Source organism: Vipera ursinii (assembly GCF_947247035.1).
Source record: "Vipera ursinii genome assembly, chromosome: 1".
NCBI lineage: Eukaryota > Metazoa > Chordata > Lepidosauria > Squamata > Viperidae > Vipera > Vipera ursinii.
The window spans coordinates 153623158-153645094 of NC_139512.1; the positions used below are offsets into that span (position 1 = coordinate 153623158).

A 21937-nucleotide genomic window follows, 5' to 3' on the forward strand; every position below is an offset into this window, starting at 1 on the left:
TTATTGAACTAGTGCTACAAGGCAAGAAAGTTCTTATTATTGGATTATATGCCCCTAATCAACAGCAAAAAAAAGTTTTATAAGTTTTTACATCACAAACTAACTCAATTGGATTATAAATCTGTTATTATGATGGGTGATTGGAATGGTGTTTTGGACTCAAGTAAAGACAAGAAGGGATCTTTCAAAAATTCTCCTAATCATTCTAAATTACCTAAAGCTTTTTTTGATTTGAAAGATGATTTGAAATTTAGAGGTATTTGGCAAGAACGGAATGTGGAAGATAGAGACTTTACTTTTTTTTGGATAGGCATCAATCATTCTCCAGAATTGATTTTTTTTATTACTACTGATCAGGGTCAAGAATGCTAAGATCTTTCCTAGAACATTGTCGGATCATAGCCCTGTATGGTTGGAGTTATTTGCTGAAGATGGGAACAGAAGATCTTGGAGATTGAACGAAAATTTATTTAGATATGAGGTGCTTTCGCAGAAATGTAGAGAACATTTTAAAGATTTTTTTGCTTTGAATATGCATAAAGGCACTTCGATGACAATGGTTTGGGATGCTAGTAAAGCTTATATGAGAGGGGTTTTGATTCATATGAATAATGGATATAGGCGTAAGCAGATGCAAAAACGTAAAGAGCTTGAAGAAGAGATTAAATCGAAGGAGAAAGCTTTTATTTTGAACCCATCAGATAATAGATTAAAGGTTTCTATAAATATGTTGAAAGAGCAATTTAATATGTTAATGGCTGATCAGATTGCAACTAATTTGCGTTATGCGAAACATAATACGTTTTGTAATGCAAACAAGCCTGGTAGGTGGTTTATTTATTTATTTATTTATTTATTTATTTAGATTTATATACCGCCCTTTCCCGAAAGACTCAGGGCAGTTTACAGGATATTTAAAAGAAAATCAATACAAAAGTTAAAACAAATTAAAAAAGATTAAATGAAACCCTGAGAGAAAATAAAAACCTAGTTAAAATTAAAATTAAAAATTCTCAGCCTGGGCCAGAGAGCTCGAAGAGCCAGGTCTTCAGGTCCCGGCGGAATGGTTGGCTTATCAATTACGGAAGAAACAGAAATCACGTATTATACAGAAAATAGAATATAAAGGTAAAGAGGTATATCAACAAAAGTTGATTAAAAAGAGTTTTTTAGATTTTTATACAAAATTATATGCTAGTGAAAATATACAAGCTTTAGATATAGATAAGTACCTACAGGCAGCACATTTTCCTAGACTTTCAAATGAACAACGAAAGGAGATGAATTGTTTAATTACTTCTGAGGAAATTATTTTAGCAATTAAACAGTTAAAAGTGGGTAAGGCTCCTGGTACAGATGGATTATCGGCAATTTATTATAAAATATTATCTGTAGAAGATGATAGAACCATTAAAGGAACTTTTTAATAGTATCCTGATTACCCAGCCTAAGAATTATAGACCTATATCGCTTTTGAGTACAGATTGTAAGACTTTTTCAAAAATATTGGCAAATAGATTAATGCAAGTTTTGAAGCAAATGATTCATAGTGATCAGTCTGGATTTATAACTGGAAGATATATGAAATATAATGTAATACAAATTGTTAATTTAATTGAGTATTTGGATAAGAACAACCAAGTCCCTGCGGCATTGATATTTTTGGATGCTGAAAAAGCTTTTGATCAGTTGAATTGGCAATTTTTATTGAAAGTTGTTCATAAAATGAATTTTGGGGATAAATTTTTATATTCTCTTAGGGCTATATATCAACAACAATTGGCACAAATCATAATTAATGGGGGTTTAACAGAGACATTTAAAATTGAAAAAGGTACAAGACAGGGATGTCCACTATCGCCATTGTTGTTTGTTTTAACATTGGAGATTTTACTGATCAAAATTCGTGAATCAACTATAATAAAGGGAATAAAAATAAAACAGAATGTTTATAGGTTGAGAGCTTTTGCGGATGACTTGGTTGTGACATTATCTCAACCGATTCATTCGGTTATAGATTTGATGGAAGTTAGTATGGGAAAGTTTCTGGTTTTAAGGTAAATAATAACAAGACTAAAATATTATCTAAAAACATGACTATGAAGGAAAAGGAAATGTTAGTTAAATTGACAGGTTTTGAAATAGTGAAAAAGGTTAAATATCTGGGAGTATATATTACAGCTTCTAATGTAAAATTGTATAAGAATAATTATGAGACATTATGGTTAAAAGTACAAAAGGACTTAAACAATTGGAAAAAATTACAATTATCTTTGTTGGGGAAAATTGCAGCTGTTAAAATGAATGTTCTACCAAAGTTTCTCTTCTTGTTTCAAATGATACCTATTTTGAAAAAAGATGCCAATTTGGATGAATGGCAGAAGGGTATTAATAAATTTATTTGGGCAGGAAAAAAACCAAGAATTAAACTTAAGATCTTACAAGACGCATGGGAAAGAGGAGGACTTAAGGCGCCTAATTTGAAATTATACTATGATGCGGTGGTTTTAAGATTGGTTAGTGATTGGCTTAATTTAACAAATAAAAGTATACTTCATCTTGAGGGATGGGACTTATTATATGGGTGGCATGCATACTTAATTTATGATAAAAAAAGTTGACAAGGCTTTTAAATCTCATATTTTAAGAAGTGCTTTATTGCGTGTCTGGAAAAAGTATTATTATAAGTTAAATTATAAAATACCAATCTGGGGGATTCCTGGACACGCGATAGAGGGTGTATCTATGGGTGTGAATTTGGATAGGATTTCTTATAAGGAATTACTTAGATTGGTAGGGAATGATTGGCAATTAAAATCGTTAGCTGAGTTAAAGCAAGAAAATATTGTACAGTCTTGGTTTCAGTATACTCAATTGTTGGCTAGGTGGAAGTTAGATCAAAAGGTTGGTATTACACTAATGGATGAGAATTTTGTAAAACAGATTAAAGATCAAACTCGAGCGCATATAAAGAGAATTTATAATGCTTTAATAGATTTGGATTCGGAAATGGAATTAGTTAAAGATTGTACGGTAAAGTGGGCCCAAAATATTCAAGAACCGATTCCATTGGATATATGGAAGGTAATTTGGGTTAGAAATGTAAAATTTACCCAGGCCCAAAATTTAAGAGAAAATTTTTACAAAATGTTTTATAGATGGCATCTGGATCCTAAAAAGTTGTCTTGTATGTATCCTAATTTACAGCCCAAATGTTGGAGATGTGGCAGTTTGGATGCTACTTATTTTCATATTTGGTGGACTTGTAGAAATATACAAGCTTTTTGGATTAAGATTTGGTGGAACATTCAAAAGATTTTCAAGAGAAAGATAAAGTTTACTCCACAATTATTTTTATTGGGTGTTATTACAGATTGTGATACTAAAGAAACTAACTTGATGTTGAATTTGATAACAGCTGCAAGGTTATTGGTAGGGCAATATTGGAAGAAGGAATGCTTGTCTACTATAGAAGAATGGACGCTCAAAGTGTCAAATTTAGCAGAAATGGCTAAGATTTCTGCTTATTTGAAGGATCATTCACAAGAAAGATACATTTCAGTCTGGAGAAGATGGATAGAATATATTCAGAATAAATATGGGACTAAAAAGTTCCATTTAGCCTATGAGTAAATTTTAGAGTATTATTATTATTAATAGTTTATTATAATGGAATTTTTATTAGTTTTAATTATATATTATTATTATTTTTAGTATTAGTATTGTTTAACAACTTGGATATTGTATTGTTTAATAATTAGGATATTAATTTGTTTATGTTTTTATTATTATTATGTTTACTTTTAATCTGTTTATATTTATGTTAAAGGGGAGTTAAAGTGCATTATGGACTTGGTTATTTATATAGTTGGTTAATGTTAGTTAGATTATGATTATTATATTTGTAACCCTGTACTCAGCTCTGGGAAGTGGGGGAGGGAGGGTGGGTTAGGGTGGGTTGGTTTTGGGGTTTATATTGTAACTTTTATAATACTTTTCAATTAAAAAAAGAATTAAAACCAACCAATAATTAGAACCACAAACCACATCACAAATGGCTGAGGTCACAAAAATCAATTCCAGGTTACAATACAAAACAATAGGAAAGCCAATTCAACCTTCTGTCACAAACACCTGGGCTGGGACAATTGGAAATTAAAATGATAACTTACTTTCTACTTCCAGCTAAGTGGCAATGGCAACAATGATTAATAGTTGCCCATGAATAGGCCTGTGTCAAAATGGCCCTTAGTAAATTACTAAGATTGAAATCCAATACATATTTATTAAGAAGCAAGCACTTTTTAACTCCCTGTAGGATACGATACGATAATCTTTACTGTCATTGTCCCATACAGAACAACGAAATTGAAAAATCCACATCAACCCCACAAAACCCAACAAAAACAACAAAATACATATCAACATACCACCCACTCCACATATACACATTTAACCCCTGGAAACACTCTAACACTATAAAAACTAAATACAGAAGTTCTCTCAGAAACTGCATTCTGCTGCATTCAAAGCCAAAACCGCTTTTGGATAAAAACTATTTCTCAAGCGGCTGGTCCTGGTCCTTATGACCCTATACCTCCTTCTAGAAGGCAGAAGCTGAAAGAGATCATTTCCGGGGTGCGTGCAATCCTGCACAATCTCCACAGCTTTCTTATATTTAGATTGGAGTATATGTACATAAAGTATATCCTTTTGCATATATACATATAGGACTATGTAAACCAGCTGCCCTATTACAATCCCAATGGACACTTAGGTAACAAAAGTTTTATTAAAACAAAGGCAACTTGCTTCCAGGGAAAAATACGGCTGTATCTGCAACTTGCACAAACTGCAAACAGAGAGAGAATATATATCTCTTCTTAAGCAGGCTGAGAACACTCTCAGTCCACAAATCCAGAGGGAGAGTTTTGGATCATCTACCAGTCTCATTTTATCCCAGCTCCTCTCTTACCTCGTACTAGAAAAAGAGTTGATCCTTTTACCAAGCAGAGACTGCTGGACTGAGGCAGGAAAGAAGTGAAACGCATCATCTCCCAAACAGCCTCCATTACATAGCTGAATTCTCCCTAAGTCAAATATTCTTTATTTGTTTGCCCAAGCTTTGTAACAATGTGTACAGGTAATCTCATTTAATAACTGTCTTGGATAGGGACCTTTCACAAGTACAACAGTAGTAAACAGTAATTAAAAATCATTTTCTAATCAGTGTGTAGACTTAGTCTCGAATTTCTGTACCTGATAACAATACATATTGGAGTGAGATAACCCTGGCATTGCTGCACAAGAAGATTTTAACTAGATGAGATAGTAGCAGCCAGCAATCTTTGCATTCTCTCTCTCTCTCTCTTTCTATTTCCCCCTCTCTCTCTGTATCACGTGATTTGCTTAGCGACCATTTTGCCAGAACTAATTGTAGTTGCTAAATGAGGACTACCTTCAGTCTTATATGAGCATACCAGGTTGTACATAGGAATATTACTTTCTTTTAACTCTTGTGGATTATAGCATTAACGTGGAACACATTTGAAATCTCCTGTTTCTTTCAATGGAAACTTCAGGCAGTAAATGAGGTAATTGTAGCCAATTTAACCTTTTCATTCTAGCCTCTGAATTATTATTTTGGGAGTTTTTCTCTGCAAGTAAAGTGGAGGCATAACATTGTATAAGTATTGTTGGATACTCCTGACCCTGTAGGCAAATATGAGAACTGTACAATTTAGCTTCATGACTTTCCAGATGGTGGAATGTAATTACTACAGACTCTTAGCCCTTGTCATGCTGGCTGGGCTGAGCAATGTGGTTCAAGATCAACAATGTCTGGAAAATCATGTTTCTCACCGGTGTTTTAAAGAATAGCAGTTCTCTATTAGGCTTCTATCAATTTGCTATATTCCTCCATAAGCTTATTTACTGTGCAGTAAAAGTCAGTTATTTCCTATAAAATATATACCTGAGCCTCTTCTTGCTGTTTTTTCAGCTGTTCCAGCATCCGCTGGAACTCTGCCTCTTTCTGCTCAGCTTCTTCCATGGTGGCTTGATTCTGCTCTTCATAGGCCATGGCAACAACAGCCAGGATCAAGTTGATCAGGTAGAAAGAACCCAAGAAAATCACCAGGACAAAAAAGATCATGTATGTTTTGCCAGCAGCACGTAGAGTCTGGAAAAAAATAATGGTTGACATTTTAAAACAAATATACAAATGTAATACTCAAGCATCATGCCGCTTATGCTTGGATCACTTGTGTAATATTCTTTTGAAATTAGTATACTTAAGATATTGCTACTGAAATAATTATCTCTCACCAGCTGATAAAGGTTTTCCCAGAAGTCCTGAGTCATCAGTCGAAAGAGAGACAAGAAGGCCCAACTGAATGAATCAAAACTTGTATAATCGTAGTTTGGATTCCTTCCAGCTTTTATGCAAAAATAGCCTTCTGGACATTGACTGAAATAAACAAATAAATACATGTGCATTAATTAGGACTAGAGAAATACCTACCATCTATATTAGAATTCATGCTTGCTGAGTACAAAGGGAAGAACTAGACCAGGGGTAGGCAACCTTGGCTCTTTTATGACTCGTGGACTTTAACTCCCAGAATTCCTGAGACAGCCAAGCTGGCTCAGGAATTCTGGGAGTTGAAGTCTACGAGTCATAAAAGAGCCAAGGTTGCCTACCCCTGAACTAGACCCAATTTTCTTTCCCAGAGGGGTGTATCTCATCTTTCTGTTCATTTTTTGCCCATTCTCTTAACAAGCTGGAACTTTTAATTCTATGTTTCTCTGCATGAGTGAATCTATCTATTTCAATTTTCCCCAGCTTCTCATGTTTCCATTCCTAAATTCAACTTTATCTATTCCCATATTAAATTGTTATATTTTTAAAAGGTTTGCCTTAATATTTATTTTTCAAGTACAAATCTATTTGTTTTGGTTTACAATTTTAATGTGCACATTTTTTGCAAATAATTGAAATAATGCATTGTATTATTTTTCATGAACTGGTTATCTGTGCAGAGTTTTGGTCAATAAACACTCTTTTTCCTGGCCAACTACATTCCAAAGTTCAGAGAAAAATAACTGACTTTCACTTCATAAATTACTTAAAAATATAAAATTAGATAAATTCATATTCAAATACTAAATAAGTTACTTTCTCCCTATACTGTACATGCTTGTTGCTTCTTTCTCATTATTGAGGCAATTTTGCATGGGAAATAGCTTCTTCAGAAACAGACTGGAATTCTGGATTTTTCATGACACTACTACCTTCTTTTTCATTTCTTATTATTTCTTTATTCATGGAGAAACTCTATATGATTGCTAGGAGTTGAAGATGACTAGATGGCACATAATCAATCAACTATGTATTTCCAGTTCAACATATTTAAATAATGACACAGTTTACGTATGTTAAATCGGTTATAATCTAGAGGCCAATATCAAAATCTGCTGCAGCTATTTTGAAAGTTTAATACGAGTCTTACCCTGCATCACTGCTGTTACCACAAAGCAAAGCATCATTTTGTCCTTCCAAAAAATAAAAATTATCTGTGTGAATAAAAAAATTAAAAAGAGTTAGCAATCCTAACCCAATCTACAGTATATCTACTTTGCTCAATGACCCTTCATTCCTGCAATAATTTTACCAGCAGTTCCTATCCAAAAAGTAGCCAAGTAACAATGCCTAATTGTGACAGTAGTGTGTGCAAAAGGACTGAACAAGGAATTCAAATAAAAATTGGACATGGTTGAGTGGTTAAAATGAGGGCATGATGTAAAATTAACTCACAGGAACCAATAAAATTATTATTGTCTATAAGTGGTTCCACCTGCAAATGTTATTCAACGAAGGTCTTGCAAGCTTAATTTCACAGAAGCAAGCTGCCAAGGATGCCTGCACTCAAATTGTTCTCCAAACTATGCAAAAGCACTCAGAGACTAGACAAGCTGAATATTTTCAAGTCACTATTGCCTAAGAATTAAATGCAGTGACACTTAAGAGGCAGATCTGGTCCTCTTGGCTCTTGTAAATCCATTTGGAAGGTGCAACTCTTCTTGAGTTGCAAATGAGCTTGATTTTTGACTGAAAAGTGACTTTTCCCAACTTCTCAATCTCAGTAGGATCCTCCAAATACTTAATTCCAAGTTGTGAGAAACTTTGAAGAACTATTTATAAAGAACTAGGGCTAGGCCAATTTCCTCCCACCATTTTTCATTTTTATTTCCAACTTCATTAGACATTTTTCAGCCTGGTATATAGAGGCAAAAAGAAACCAGGTAAAGAGTCCCAAGAATCAAAGAATGAATATTTTTTTAAAGACCTTTTCTTCCTAACCCATTTATGCAGCTAGCAGCTAGCATGGAGACCCCTAAATGAACCAAAGGGATCATTGAACAAATCTGTTCTGTACCAGCCTGATACCGGCCCTGCAGAAAAGGCAGGGACAACCCCTTTTACAAGAAGGCAAGAGGCTGGAATTACGCCTGCCAAATTTATTACCACAAAAACAAACGGAACAAGACAAACCAAGAAACAGGAGCTTAAAGAAACATGAACTATCCAAGCGGTTGCCTTCAGCAAACCAGCCCCCCCCACACATTCCCCTTATATAGAGTTCAGGGCGTGGCTTCTCTCTGCCTCCTTCCGAGAAGCCCCATTGCCTTCCTCTGTTTACTCCTAATTGACTGCCTCCTGCGTCGGGCGTCCTTGAACAGGGCCAGCTGTGGGTCATCTTCATCCACGCTGTCAGGCTCACACAGCTGGGTCTCCGTGGTGACCAAGTGGGAGGGGCCTGGCTGAGGGCTCTCATCAAGCTGTCCAATCCCCTCAGCAAGCTCTTCAACACCCCCTCCTCCTCCTCTGAGTCGTCCGACCCAACTGCCGAACCCACAGGCTGACCCTGAATCACAACAAAATCAACCTAGAGGCCTTATTCAAGGTACAAATGGCTCAAATTATCCTATTTCTGATACATTATGTGAAGACCTAGCTCTCTGGAGAAGGCTCTGATGCTGGGAAAGGCAGAACAAAATAGAAGAAGAGGGCAACTAATAAGAAAGTAGATAAACTCAGTTACAGTGGCAATAGGTGCACTGTGGGAATATCTGAAAGACCAGGGTAGGGATAGCTTGTCAGGGAGAAAATATATTTATCTATGTGGTCTCTAAGATTCAACAACAACATGATGGCACATAATCAAAGAGGTGCCTACAAAATATTCATTCCTCCTAGAAATAGATTATTCCCATGGGAAAAAAGGAATTATAGCTAACAAAGACCTAGAAGCTATTGTTATAAATTATTTCCTGAACAGCTGGATGAATCATCCTAATCAAACCCCGTAAATGTTGTGTTCATTTATGGAACAGGATCTGTGCCCTTCTGCTTTTTATACTTGCTTGTCTTCTCTATAGCTACAGGTGAAACTCGAAAAATTAGAATATTGTGCAAAAGTTCATTTATTTCAGTAACGCAACTTAAAAGGGGACACTAATATATGAGATAGACTCATTACATGCAAAGCAAGATAGTTCAAGCCGTGATTTGTCATACTTGTGATGATTGTGGCGTACAGCTCATGAAAACCGCAAATCCTTGGTGGAGCCTTGGTGGAGCAGTGGGCTAATGCCTCCTTAAGTAACACCAGCTGCCTGCAATTAGTGCAGGTTCGCATCCCACCAGGCTCAAGGTTGACTCAGCCTTCCATCCTTCCGAGGTAGGTAAAATGAGGACCCAGATTGTTGGGGGCAATTAAGCTGACTTTGTAATAATGCCGCTTAGGGTGTGTGTGAAAGCCCTAATAAAGCAGGCATATACATAGAATGAAGGCTACTGCTAAGTTTGTAAAGCCGCCCTGAGTCTTCGGAGAAGGGCGGGATATAAATGGAATAAAAAAAAAATCCACAATCTCAGAAAATTAGAATATTACATGCAATCAATAAAACAAGGAGTGTACATAGAACAATATTGGACCTCTGAAAAGTATAAGCATGCATATGTACTCAGTACTTGGTTTGGGCCCCTTTTGCAGCAATTACTGCCTCAGTGTGGCGTGGCATGGAAGCCATCAGCCTGTGGCACTGCTGAGGTCTTATGGAAGACCAGGATGCTTCAATAGCGGCCTTCAGCTCTTCTGCATTGTTCGGTCTCATGTCTCTCATCTTTCTCTTGGCAATGCCCCATAGATTCTCTATGGGGTTCAGGTCAGGCGAGTTTGCTGGCCAATCAAGCACAGTAATCCCACGGTCATTGAACCAGGTTTTGGTGCTTTTGGCAGTGTGGGCAGGTGCCAAGTCCTGCTGGAAAATGAAGTCAGCATCCCCATAAAGCTCATCTGCGGAAAGAAGCATGAAGGTAGACGGCTGCGTTGACCCTGGACTTAATGGAGCACAGTGGACCAACACCAGAGATGACATGGCTCCCCAAATCCACACAGACTATGGAAACTTCACTCTGGACTTCAAGCATCTTGCAGTATGTGCCTCTCCATTCTTCCTCCAGACTCTGGGTCCTTGGTTTCCAAATGAGATGCAAAAGTTGCTCTCATCAGAAAAGAGGACTTTGGACCACTGAGCAACAGACCAGGTCTGTTTTTCTTTAGCCCAGGCAAGATGCTTCTGACGTTGTTTGTTGTTCAGGAGCGGCTTGACAAGAGGAATACGACATTTGAAGCCCATGTCCAGGATCCGTCTGTGTGTGGTGGCTCTTGATGCACTGACTCCAGCCTCAGTCCACTCCTTGTGAAAGTCCCCAACACTTTTGAATGGCCTTTTCCTGACAATCCTCTCCAGGCTGCGGTCATCCCTGCTGCTTGTGCAACTTTTTCTTCCACACTTTTCCCTTCCACATAACTTTTTATTAATGTGCTTTGATACAGCACTTTGGGAACATCCAACTTCTTTTGCAATTACCTTTTGAGGCTTTCCCTCCTTATGGAGGGTGTCCATAATGGTTTTCTGCACAACTGTCAGGTCAGCAGTCTTCCCCACGATTGTGATTCCTACTGAACCAGACTGAGAGACCATTTAAAGGCTCAGGAACCCTTTGCAGGTGTTATGGCTTAATTAGCTGATTAGAGTGGGACACTTTGAGCCTAGAATATTGCACCTTTTCACAATATTCTAATTTTCTGAGATTGTGGATTTGGGGTTTTCATGAGCTGTACGCCATAATCATCACAATTATGACAAATCACGGCTTGAACTATCTTGCTTTGCGTGTAATGAGTCTATCCTCATATATTAGTTTCCCCTTTTAAGTTGCTTTACTGAAATAAATGAACTTTTGCACGATATTCTAATTTTTCGAGTTTCACCTGCATAATTGAAACAATCATAGAAACTACTTCAAATATGGTGAGAAAAAGCATGATAAAAGAACACTAAGGGCAACTATAATCAATATTTTGAACCACAGCATATAGCTATGGATAAAAAAATGAAACTCCTCATAAAAGAGGAGGAGCAGTATTTGTAAAGCAGGATCTCCTGCCTTGGTAAAAAGACTAATTAATACCCTAAACTCCTCAATGGATGCTTAGGGATCACTTGCAAGTGCTAATATACAGGAAATTTATTTGGATGGCCTCCTTTGATATTCACAATCTTTTGGCCCTTGTAATCTTTATCATAACAGCTGTCCAGTCAACCAAGATTAGTGAGCTATCATTTTCTCCTCTCTATTGCCCAGCATTGAGAATACAAGGGAGGACAAAACAGACAGAAATGAGGAGCAAGAAGTGAATAAAATCTTTACTCTGATTGTGTGCGCATGCTTGCGCTGTAGTATGTGACACTACTGTGCAGGCTGACGATAGAAAGCCTACGTCACCGATTTTTAAATTTCTAATGTGCCAATGAAACAGATTAGTTAGCAAGATGCAAGGAAGATTAGCAAGATTACCAAGGAAGTCTTATGAATGATAGGGTACCTGGCTCTCTAGTTTATACGAAGACACATACTTGGAAATGACATTAGATAATTGATTTGCTTACACTCTCAATCTATTCTCATTTGGAGGAAATGTAGATGGACAGAGTTTTATGAGACTGTATAATGCTGCTGAAGGCGAGATCAACTTGATCAACTGTAATATCGCCATAAATAAACTTGGTTGTTCAACGGGTTCATCATTTTCAAAACAGCAGTCCTAGATCTCTGTCTCACCCAAGCTTTTTCCTTACTTTTCACACAGTTGGTATCATTAATGTACTGGGGGGGGGACACCGCAGTGGTTTTTTATTTTGACAGTTCACTATTTAATTATTCTATTGCATATGTATTTTCATTCTGATTTTAAATGGCATGGCAAACTACCCTAGCATAAATGTTTATCATGAGAAAAGTGACATGTTTTTCAAAAATAAAATATATAATCTTCCAAGAGACATCAGTTACAATGGGAAATAGAGAACATCAGCTAAATCAAGCCAGGGAGGATGGACATGGACAATATTTCATAGTTTGATAAAGTATAGCAGCTACCATCTCATTGTGTCAGTAAATCTGAACCAGAATTGTGCAATATCAAGGAATGCCATTAGAAAAAACAAAGAAAATATATTCTTACTTTCATCTTCTATGTATGCCTTCCAGTCAAATGGAGTACTATTCAATGTACTGTTTTCTCCAAATGTAGTATTAAATAGATCAGTATCATTAGAATCTGTAGAATTTGGTGGATTCCAATACAAACATTTATGCCTCAAGTTGCCCATGAACAGTTGGAGTCCTATGAGAGCAAAGACACTCAGACAAAACACTGTCAGAATCATCACATCGGATAGTTTCTTCACAGACTGAATGAGAGCTCCCACAATTGTCTTCAGACCTGGAAGCAGAAGAACATCTTGAGAACAACTGAAAAGGCAGATGAAAACACAACAAAATGGTGATCCCAGTAATGTTAAAGAAACCCTCATGCAGAAGCTCAAATCAATGGCCCTGTTGGTTTGTGAACTAACCTTTTAAATGGTTTGTCACTTGTGACAATGTATTTTGTGAGGATGAGGCCCAGAAGTTTATGCTCCTTGAAATTGTGGATGAAAATGTATTGTGCTTCATTAAAAGAAGAATAACTTGTTTTAATGATAAAACAAGTGCGTGTGCTATCATGCTTTTCCCTCACAGAGGAAATTTTCCAATCACGCTAAGCCTAAGCACGTTGCACCAAAATAAGGGCTATGGTTATCAATGAAACTTGCTCCAGCATAAACACGTTTAGGCATATGGATTGGAATGGATTAATGGCTTTTTTTTAACTGCCAACTTCTCTTGCCCCAAACCATCAGGTTTATAACACCTTATTCTTCCCTTGAATCAAATTAAGGTAGAAAAAATGGAACTGGAAAAATAATAGTCTCTTATGCACACACTCTCTTTCTCTCCCCTCTTACATGTCTTACTCTGTTATAGTTGACTAATTTCAACTATTTCATGATGCCAGATAACAATTCAGACATTAGTTCCATTAAACTACAAAGGACAAACATAATTTTCCATTTTGCAGGTAAAAAAACAGATGGCTAAACCAAGAGTACATGATTATGCTTCTGTCACAGCTTGACCTTAAAGCTTGACATTCTATGATGCAAATCACACAGGCCGTGTTCTGCAGCATGTCATGCAACAATGTGTTAAACGCAAAGGCTGATTTCAAAAATGAACAAGCAAATGGCAAAAAGCAAAGGATCACAAGTTTAATTTCTTTCAACACATGATTCCTGCTTTTTTCTTCTTTGTTCTTTTAAATGAATGAGCAAGCAACGAGGCTTATGGTGAAAAAAAATGTATTTTCATCTTCCATGGAGTTCTAAAAAGTCAGCCTCTGGGTTTAACCTAGCTCTCACCTGGGATGACTGATATTGTTTTCAATGCCCGGAGAACTCTGAATGTTCTCAATGCTGAGACATTACCCAGGTCCACAAACTCTGTCACATATCTGTAATAGGGGAGTTCACACACAAACACAATGACAGGATAAAAAGGAACAGTTGGACAAGTACAAGGGACCTAACACCTTACACCACTTACATCTTACCTGGAATTACAGAAATAGTTTTCAAAGCTCTCAATACTCTGAAAGTTCGAAGAGCTGAAACATTGCCTAGGTTTACAAATTCTGTTATATACCTGTAGAATTAAACCACAGTTATTCAGAATTGAGGTAGACTTCAGGGTACTTACTTGGGGACTTCATCAAGACCCCTTGGTAACTTTAGGGGGAAAATAAATATCAACATCTTCCATTAAGAGCTTTTAACAACAATCAGTTTATACATTGGACAACATGTACCCAGGGACCTCAGTGTAAACATCTATGGATCTAACTAAACTAAATAGAAAAATATAAAGCAACAGAAGCTATATTGGTCCATTAGAAAAACAAATGGTTTTATTTTGATCAACCCAAATGACACAACAAATGAACAAGCTATCATATTCTCCAAAATTATTCATTATGTCAGATATTTAAAAAAATGAATGAGAAAGGATGATGGTCGTCGTCATCATCATCATCATCATCATCACCATCCCAATATTAGGTCAGACATTACAGCCTGTATGAATGTATCAGAATTAGGTTCAATCTATGCCAGGTTTAACCTAACATTTTAAGAAAAAGCAAATGATTGCCTCCCCACAGCTCTAAAATCACAAAGACATCAGTCTTCAATCTGTTTTTTACTACTATTGAAGCTCAAGAGCTTGTGCCTCTTGGCAGAGAAGGGAAAAATAGTTCAACCATTCTTACATCAAGAAACTTAATTCATAATCTTGAGTGCTTGAAAAAATGGTTTTTTTCTATTAGAAAGACAAAATATACAGTTTCTGAAAGAGCTTCTTGGACAGAAAATCTATTAATGTACCATGCATTCTACACTACTAGTTGCTGTACCAGTTACTTTACTATATGAATGTATTTATATGGTTTTACAAAGGAAAGAATACTATTATTGTCCTCAAATCAAACAAGCAAGGAAAAAATAGCAATAATTGTGTATATATTGTAATTACAAATAACAATGATGACAAAAGAATATATTATCTGCTCTGCTTTATTTTCCCCAGCAAAAAATAAATTAGTTCAATAGTTGGATTTACTAGTACTATTGAAAATGTATTGGTCATAAAATTGTTTTTATCTTTGATTGATTAAAACACATTTTAATTACAATAGTCTCCATGCTCCTGTATATTATGTTGGAGTACATATGCTGAAATTAATATATGTCAATAAAAAAGGGTGGGAGAAAAAGGAATGGAAAACTTACGCAAATGTAATGACAGTAAAATCAAGCCAGTTCCAAGGATCTCGGAGGAAAGTGAAACCATCTATACAAAAGCCCCTTGCAATTATTTTTATAAGGGATTCAAAGGTATATATTCCTGTGAATGTATATCTGGTAAAAACAAAACAACATATTAACTCTTAATGCAAGTGGTTTTTAAATACTCAAATAAGTCAGAATTGCCATCCTAGATCTTACCAAGTCCCCCCTTTGAGGGTGATATGGGGACTCCTTCCTGTATCATTGAAGAAATCAAAAGCACCCATAGAAAAAAGCCCATGCTTTACTCTTTACTTCCCCGACATTAAGGCAACACATGTGTGGGAAGAAATCAAACTATACGCTATCAGGAGATGGTCCTGTGCATTGCATGCAATTGCATGAAAACAAGAAGCCTTGTTGATTCTTCCTGCCTGCAGAGACTTACAGTATAAGAAGAGGCCTGGTTCCACTCAAAATTTACATGACATAAAGGTGGTAAGCCCCTTCTTTACTCTCACAAATGTACCATTTTTGAACCTGAAAATAATGCTAATCCTCCATAAATCAGTCTAGCCTATTTTCTGAACTCTACCCTACATCATCTTGTGAGGCTAAAGAATACATTGTGGGAAGAGTTTGTGAAGTATAACAGGAAGATTTTGGAATGGAAAGTGATCAGTCAGTTGGATGCATGCAGATTTTTGCTTATTGAAGTTCACTAGATCACAGCTATGCTATATGTACATTGTATATGAGCATGCATATGAGCTCAATCTGTTAGGTCTTCTACATCCCTCAGAAACACATTTAAACATGCAATTAAGAATAATATTGCACTTACTCTACATTCTTTGTCCATTCAGGGGGGCTACTTAAGGTCATAAATACGCAGTTGGTCAAAATAGTGCACATAATGAGCATGCTGAATAATGTGAGTCGTATTATTAAGGAACATATAGTAATGTTTTTTACAATGATAAATAAATACGTCTTAACAGATTGTCTGTTTTAATTAAATATATATGTCCCAAAATATAGTTACAATTAAGGGAAAATGTATATATATATTTCTAAAGTTTTAGGATTATATCATATATAAAAGCAGTTGAAATGAAAGAAAGTTCCATTTTATTCCACAACAAACCTCTGAACATTTGTTTTGATTTCATTTTTAGAAATGGGCAAATGGTATCATTAATAAACTGATGCAGGTGGAATAAAGACTCAGTAACTAAACTGGATACAAAAAAACCATCATAATATATAAAAGGTATATCTAATAACATTTTCCAAAATCAATAAATATAAAATTATAGACAGTTTTGCCAGCAAATCAAGAGGACAACACAAGAGCCAACAGATGGAAGAGGTCAATTTCAGTCTATACAGTATATGAATACCAAAGAAACAATGTAAACCTTTGCACAATATCTGTTACTTCACGTACCAAGAGAATAAGATCTTCCAAACACAGATTAGAGTCCTATATGGAAAGGGGGATGCCAGATGTTCAAGCTGATTTTAGAAAAGGCTGAGGAACAAGGGACATTATTGCTGACACTTAATGGATAATTGAGAAAGCCAAAGAATACCAGAAAAAAGCCAGTATGTGCTTCACTGGTTGTAGAAAGATCTTCAGTTGTGTTGATTGTGTCAACCTATAGAATATGCTAGGAAAATGGGAACCCCACAAGATCTCATCTATCAATCATTTAAAGAGCCAACATTCAAGAAACATGTTACAATCTGTGTAGAAACACAATGAAGGCCTTGGAAGAAATATTCTGTGTTGTGTCATGTTTATACCTACAAGCAGGGCTTTTTTTCTCATAGAACGCTCAGAACAGAGTTCCGGCACCTTTTTTAGATGGAACCTTCTAGGGTAGGCAAGGTGGGTTGTATGACATGTGTGAGTTCCGGCACCTTTTTCTTTTACAAAAAAAGCACTGCCTACAAGGATCAGAACTGTGCAGGCAATATTATTCCCTATGATACTTTATGGAAGCAAAGGTTGGACTTTGAAGATGTAGGATAAAAAGAATATTGGTGCTTTTGAAGTTTGATGTTGGAGAAGATTCCTGTGAATACATGGATAGCCAAGAAAACCATCAAATGGATCATTGAACAAATCACTCCAGGCACAAATGATCAGGCTCAAATTACAACCAATCTTTGGACATATTAGGGAAAGACCCAACTCCTCTGAGAAGTCCATAATACTGTAAAAATTAGAAGAAAGGAAGAGGATGACCACCAGCAAGGTAGAGATGGATTTAATTACATCAACAATTTGTGCATCGCTAGGAACTCTGGATCACCAGACTGAGGACAGATCATCCTGGAGAAGTTCTATCTACTGTATATGCCTGCAAGAGTTGACATCACACTGATGGCATGTAATCAATTAATTTTCAACATGGTTTTAATAGCAATGCATTTTGAAGAAAGAGCTATGATACATACATACTTATTCTTATGCATTATTTGCAGCCTCACCATCTGAATACCTTTGCTTACAACTGGGGAGGAATGCAGATCTCCTCCGGAAAAGAAAAAGAAGTCCTGATATTTAGATATTTCTGGTTTAAGCCAAAATGTAACTACTAATAAAATTAATATTAAAACATTAGCATTTACTTACCGTACTATACTGCACTATACTGGTTAAATGGTAGCACAAAAAACTTTGGATTTGCACTGAAATGCTAATATCCAGAGTGGAAGAAGTCCTAACTGCATTTCCAACCCCTGTTTTGCCTTAGCAATGAAACCCCCAATCAGGAGTCTGTTCACATAAGAAGCAATATAGAGAATACAGAAAGCCGCCTTTGGTGCCAGTTATTGACAGTAGAAGATCTCCTTGTTGGGACAGGCTTGGGGGCATACAGAAGTGATGATATGTGTTTAGGGGTCTGGGATAAAGGATTTAACCAATTTCCAAACTGACTCACTAACAGGCTGGTGAAGCAGTGGTGCACTGCGTGGGTAATCTACAACTAAGCTATTTCTGAAGACAAGTCTACCAGAATTCTGAATGTCCACATATCCTACTTTCATCACCTACAATGAAATGAAAACAAGTCCCAGAGACATATCTCATCCCACTGTGCATGCCAGCAGAAGGTGGGAAATTTCAGTTTTAACTCAATCAAAGATGGGCAGAGGTTGCCCTTGTAGTGGGCAAGGGTGGTTTCACACATCCTCAATAAATAGTTGCAGGGTGTTTTTGCCCTGGAGTGAGCAGAACACGTAGATGAGCCTTTAGTGCATTTTATAATGAAAAAAAACATTCTTTGTACTCAGTTCTATATAATATGTTTTGCCTAATGATATTCTATTATTTTTATCTAGCTGATAAATGTCAATACTGGGCTATATATATGACAAAACTGTCCAACAAACTTGCAAACTATCAGTTTCTGGCCAGTATGATTCATACCACACTGAAAACATAAAGTTGAATATACCATGCAATACAGAAATTTTCAGGATTTTTTTTATTTATGTCATATGCAAAGAACTAGAATATTTAAGTATCATGTTCAATCATTTATCAGCTTTTTTCAAACAGCCATCCTGTAAAGATGTCTAACATCCAGTTTCTAGAAAAATATCCCCAGTAATAATGACTTATTATCTGACTTTATAATACAATCTATATTTAGTGAAAAAATATAACAACATATATAGGTAGTCCTCGACTTATGACTACAATTGAGCCCAAGATTTCTGTTGCTAAAAGAGACATTTGTTAAGTACGTTTTGCCCCATTCTATTACCATTTTTGCCACAGTTGTTAAGTGAATCATTGCAGTTGTTAAGTTAGCAACAAGGTTGTTAAGTGAATCTGGCTTCCCCATTGACTTAGCTTGTCAGAAGGTTGTAAAGGTGATCACATGACCCCAGGACGCTGCAACCGTCATAAATATGAACTAGTTGCTAAACATCTGAATTTTGACCATGTGGCCCTGGGGAGTCTACAATGGTCGTATGTGTGAAAAATGGTCACAAGTCACTTTTTTCAGTGCTGTTGTAAATTCAAATGATCATTAAACAAAATACTGTAAATCGAGGACTACAAGTATATATGACAATGGTTTGATGCAATCTATTCCAGTTTACCATTGATAACTTATAGTGGACAATTTTTAAGAACTAAGAACTTAATATATAGAGATAATTTAGATTGTGATTATGTAATCACTTACCTTAGGAATCTTTGGAATCCATTGAACTTACTACAGAGTAAACCTGTACAAGGACTATAATAACACAAAATACTCAGAACTTTTCAAACACTCTTGACCTTGCTTGAAATCCATCAAAGAATTGGGAGCTTAAACTTAACAGCAAAATGAGAATTCTTGAAGATTCCTGGCATAAGAAAACACTCAATTCTGAAAATGTTTTCACACTGCAGGCGAGTACTTCATAGCAGGGAACTGCATAAAGACAAGTGAAAGCAGGCATATCTTTCCACGGTGGAACCACCAGTGCTCATTCCCCGAATGCACCTGGCTCTTGAGGCCATTTGCTTATTTGTGTATTTTGTGGACATCTACCTGAGCATTTCCATGAATTTTAGATATTCATTTTATAGTTAAATAGTGTGCAACAACTTTCTTTTCAACCCAATAAACAATATAGAAATAAGGAATGAAATAACAAGTTATAGTTATCTTGAGAAAAGTATTTGTTACCAACCATTTGAAAAGGATATGAATGTACCAAAATCTTAATAGCTATTTTTCTAAGAGGGTTGAAAGGAGTTAAAATGTATAGGGCAGAGGTGGCACTGAATCGGAAAATTGTCTTCCCTCTATTCAATACTATAAAAGTCTGGAAGAAAAAAAGAAAAAGTGAAAGCAAATTAAACATATGCAATGTTATATTAATTTTTCTGTGTTTGCTTTTTCCAAGAAAACCCTGAACCAATCCTTGAACCAACCTTTGTAGTAAAAAGACTTATTATTTACTATATAAACAATACAGCATTTGCCATGGCATGGAAATGTAATGTCAAAGAGTAAGTGAGTTGGAAGGAACCTTATCAGTCATCTAGTCCAGAGGTCCCCAATCTGTGGGCTCAACCCACTACCGGGCTGTGACCTATTCATAACGAGGCTATGAGTGGCTGGTTGGTGCGCGTGCATATGTGTGTATGCACAGCCCCACTCACATGAGCATCACGGGAGTTTGGGTCCTCACTCGCGTGAGCCCCTTTCACAAAACCATCCCCTCTTTTCCCCCTCCTGCCCTCCGGGCCACCAGCCTGGAAAGGTTGGGGACCCCTGATCTAGTCCAACCCTGCTCCCTCCATTTGAAAAGTTCTAGGTCAGAGGTCCCCAACCTTTTGGACACCAGGGACCGGGTACGTGGAGAGAGGTTTTTCCGTGGACTGGAGGGGGCATGGTTTTGTGTACTGCCTGCATCCCATGGCTGGGGCTTTGCTTGTTTGTGTGGACCGGCTGTTGGCATGCCGCGGCCTGGTACCAGTCCACGGACGGTGGTTGGGGACCCCTGTTCTAGGTAAACCGTTGCTTAAAAGCAGATATTGTCAGAAAGTTCCTTCTAAGATCCCTCTCACAGTTGCTACTGTGATGGCAGCCGCGGTTGGGAGCTGAGTTTGTGAGCTCCGCAACGGGCTTTTGTTTGAGCAGCTGAGCAGCTGAACAGCTGAGGAACTTGCTGTTCCTGGATGTAGTGTGGGTAGTGTGGTTGCCGGGCACCGTTTCGTGGTGTGAAGGCTCTCTTCGAACTGGTTGTGGTGCTGGCGAAGCTGGGCTGGTGATTGAGGATGTGTTTACTACCTTGCCGCGATTTCCAGCTGGCGGCGTTTCGGCTCATGCGTTGCTGCAGCGAGGAAACTTCTCCGCTTCATTCCTCCTCCCCCCGACTGAGATGGTGATTTTTGAGGTCTGTATCATCTATGGGCTGCTGTTTCGCGCCTGAAGACCTCCTGTTACTTTGCCACGACTTCCATCTGGCGGCGTTTCAGCTTGCTTGCTGCCGCAGCGAGGAAACCTCCCCTTCTCCCTTCCTCCTCCCCCCGACTGAGATGGTGATTTTGAGGTCTGTGTCAACTATGGGGTGCTGTTTTGCACCTGAAGACCTCCCCCCCTTTGGAGTTTTAAGACTGGGGAATATGGCGATTCGAACTAATTGCCGCCTATTAACAGCTGATTAGTGCTGGTTGTGGAGATGTAGGGAGCTCTTTGAGCAGCGATCATGGTTTGCCTGCTGTTTATTGTGGTTGGTTGGAAATGGGGGGTAATCCACCAACCGTTGTTCAGGCCAGGCCTGGGACAGATCGCGTAGGAGGGGAGCTGGGGTTAGTTGCCTCCGGAGCTCCGGAGCGGGTCGTGGGATTACCTATTCCCACGACGTTAGGGAATAGCAGCAGGTGTATGAACAGAGGGCCGTATCGATATCCGGGAGGGCATCCCCGCTATCTACTAGCGGTGAGGCGCTCCGACCCTCTGTCTTCACCCCAAGGCCCCGGGAGCGAGGATGTGCAGCCACCTGAGCTCCGGCTGGTGTACCTGAATGCCAGGTCTGTCGTTAATAAGGCTCCTCTCGTCCGGGATCTGGTCGAGGATGAGCATGCGGACCTGGCTTGCATCACGGAGACCTGGTT

The 21937-nt window shown here is 37.5% G+C and overlaps 1 protein-coding gene across 1 annotated transcript in view; it reads right to left on the minus strand.

Moving 5' to 3' along the window:
- The window catches only part of LOC310642029 (sodium channel protein type 1 subunit alpha-like), a gene marked incomplete at its 5' end in the record, with an annotated part of 73043 nt that overhangs the window by 41555 nt on the left and 9551 nt on the right, over positions 1-21937 (minus strand). The window contains 9 exon segments of the mRNA XM_083365406.1: positions 5975-6181; positions 6328-6469; positions 7512-7575; positions 12597-12857; positions 14067-14158; positions 15301-15429; positions 16142-16222; positions 20001-20014; positions 20017-20139. Coding sequence (XP_083221532.1) covers positions 5975-6181; positions 6328-6469; positions 7512-7575; positions 12597-12857; positions 14067-14158; positions 15301-15429; positions 16142-16222; positions 20001-20014; positions 20017-20139 — 1113 coding nt within the window.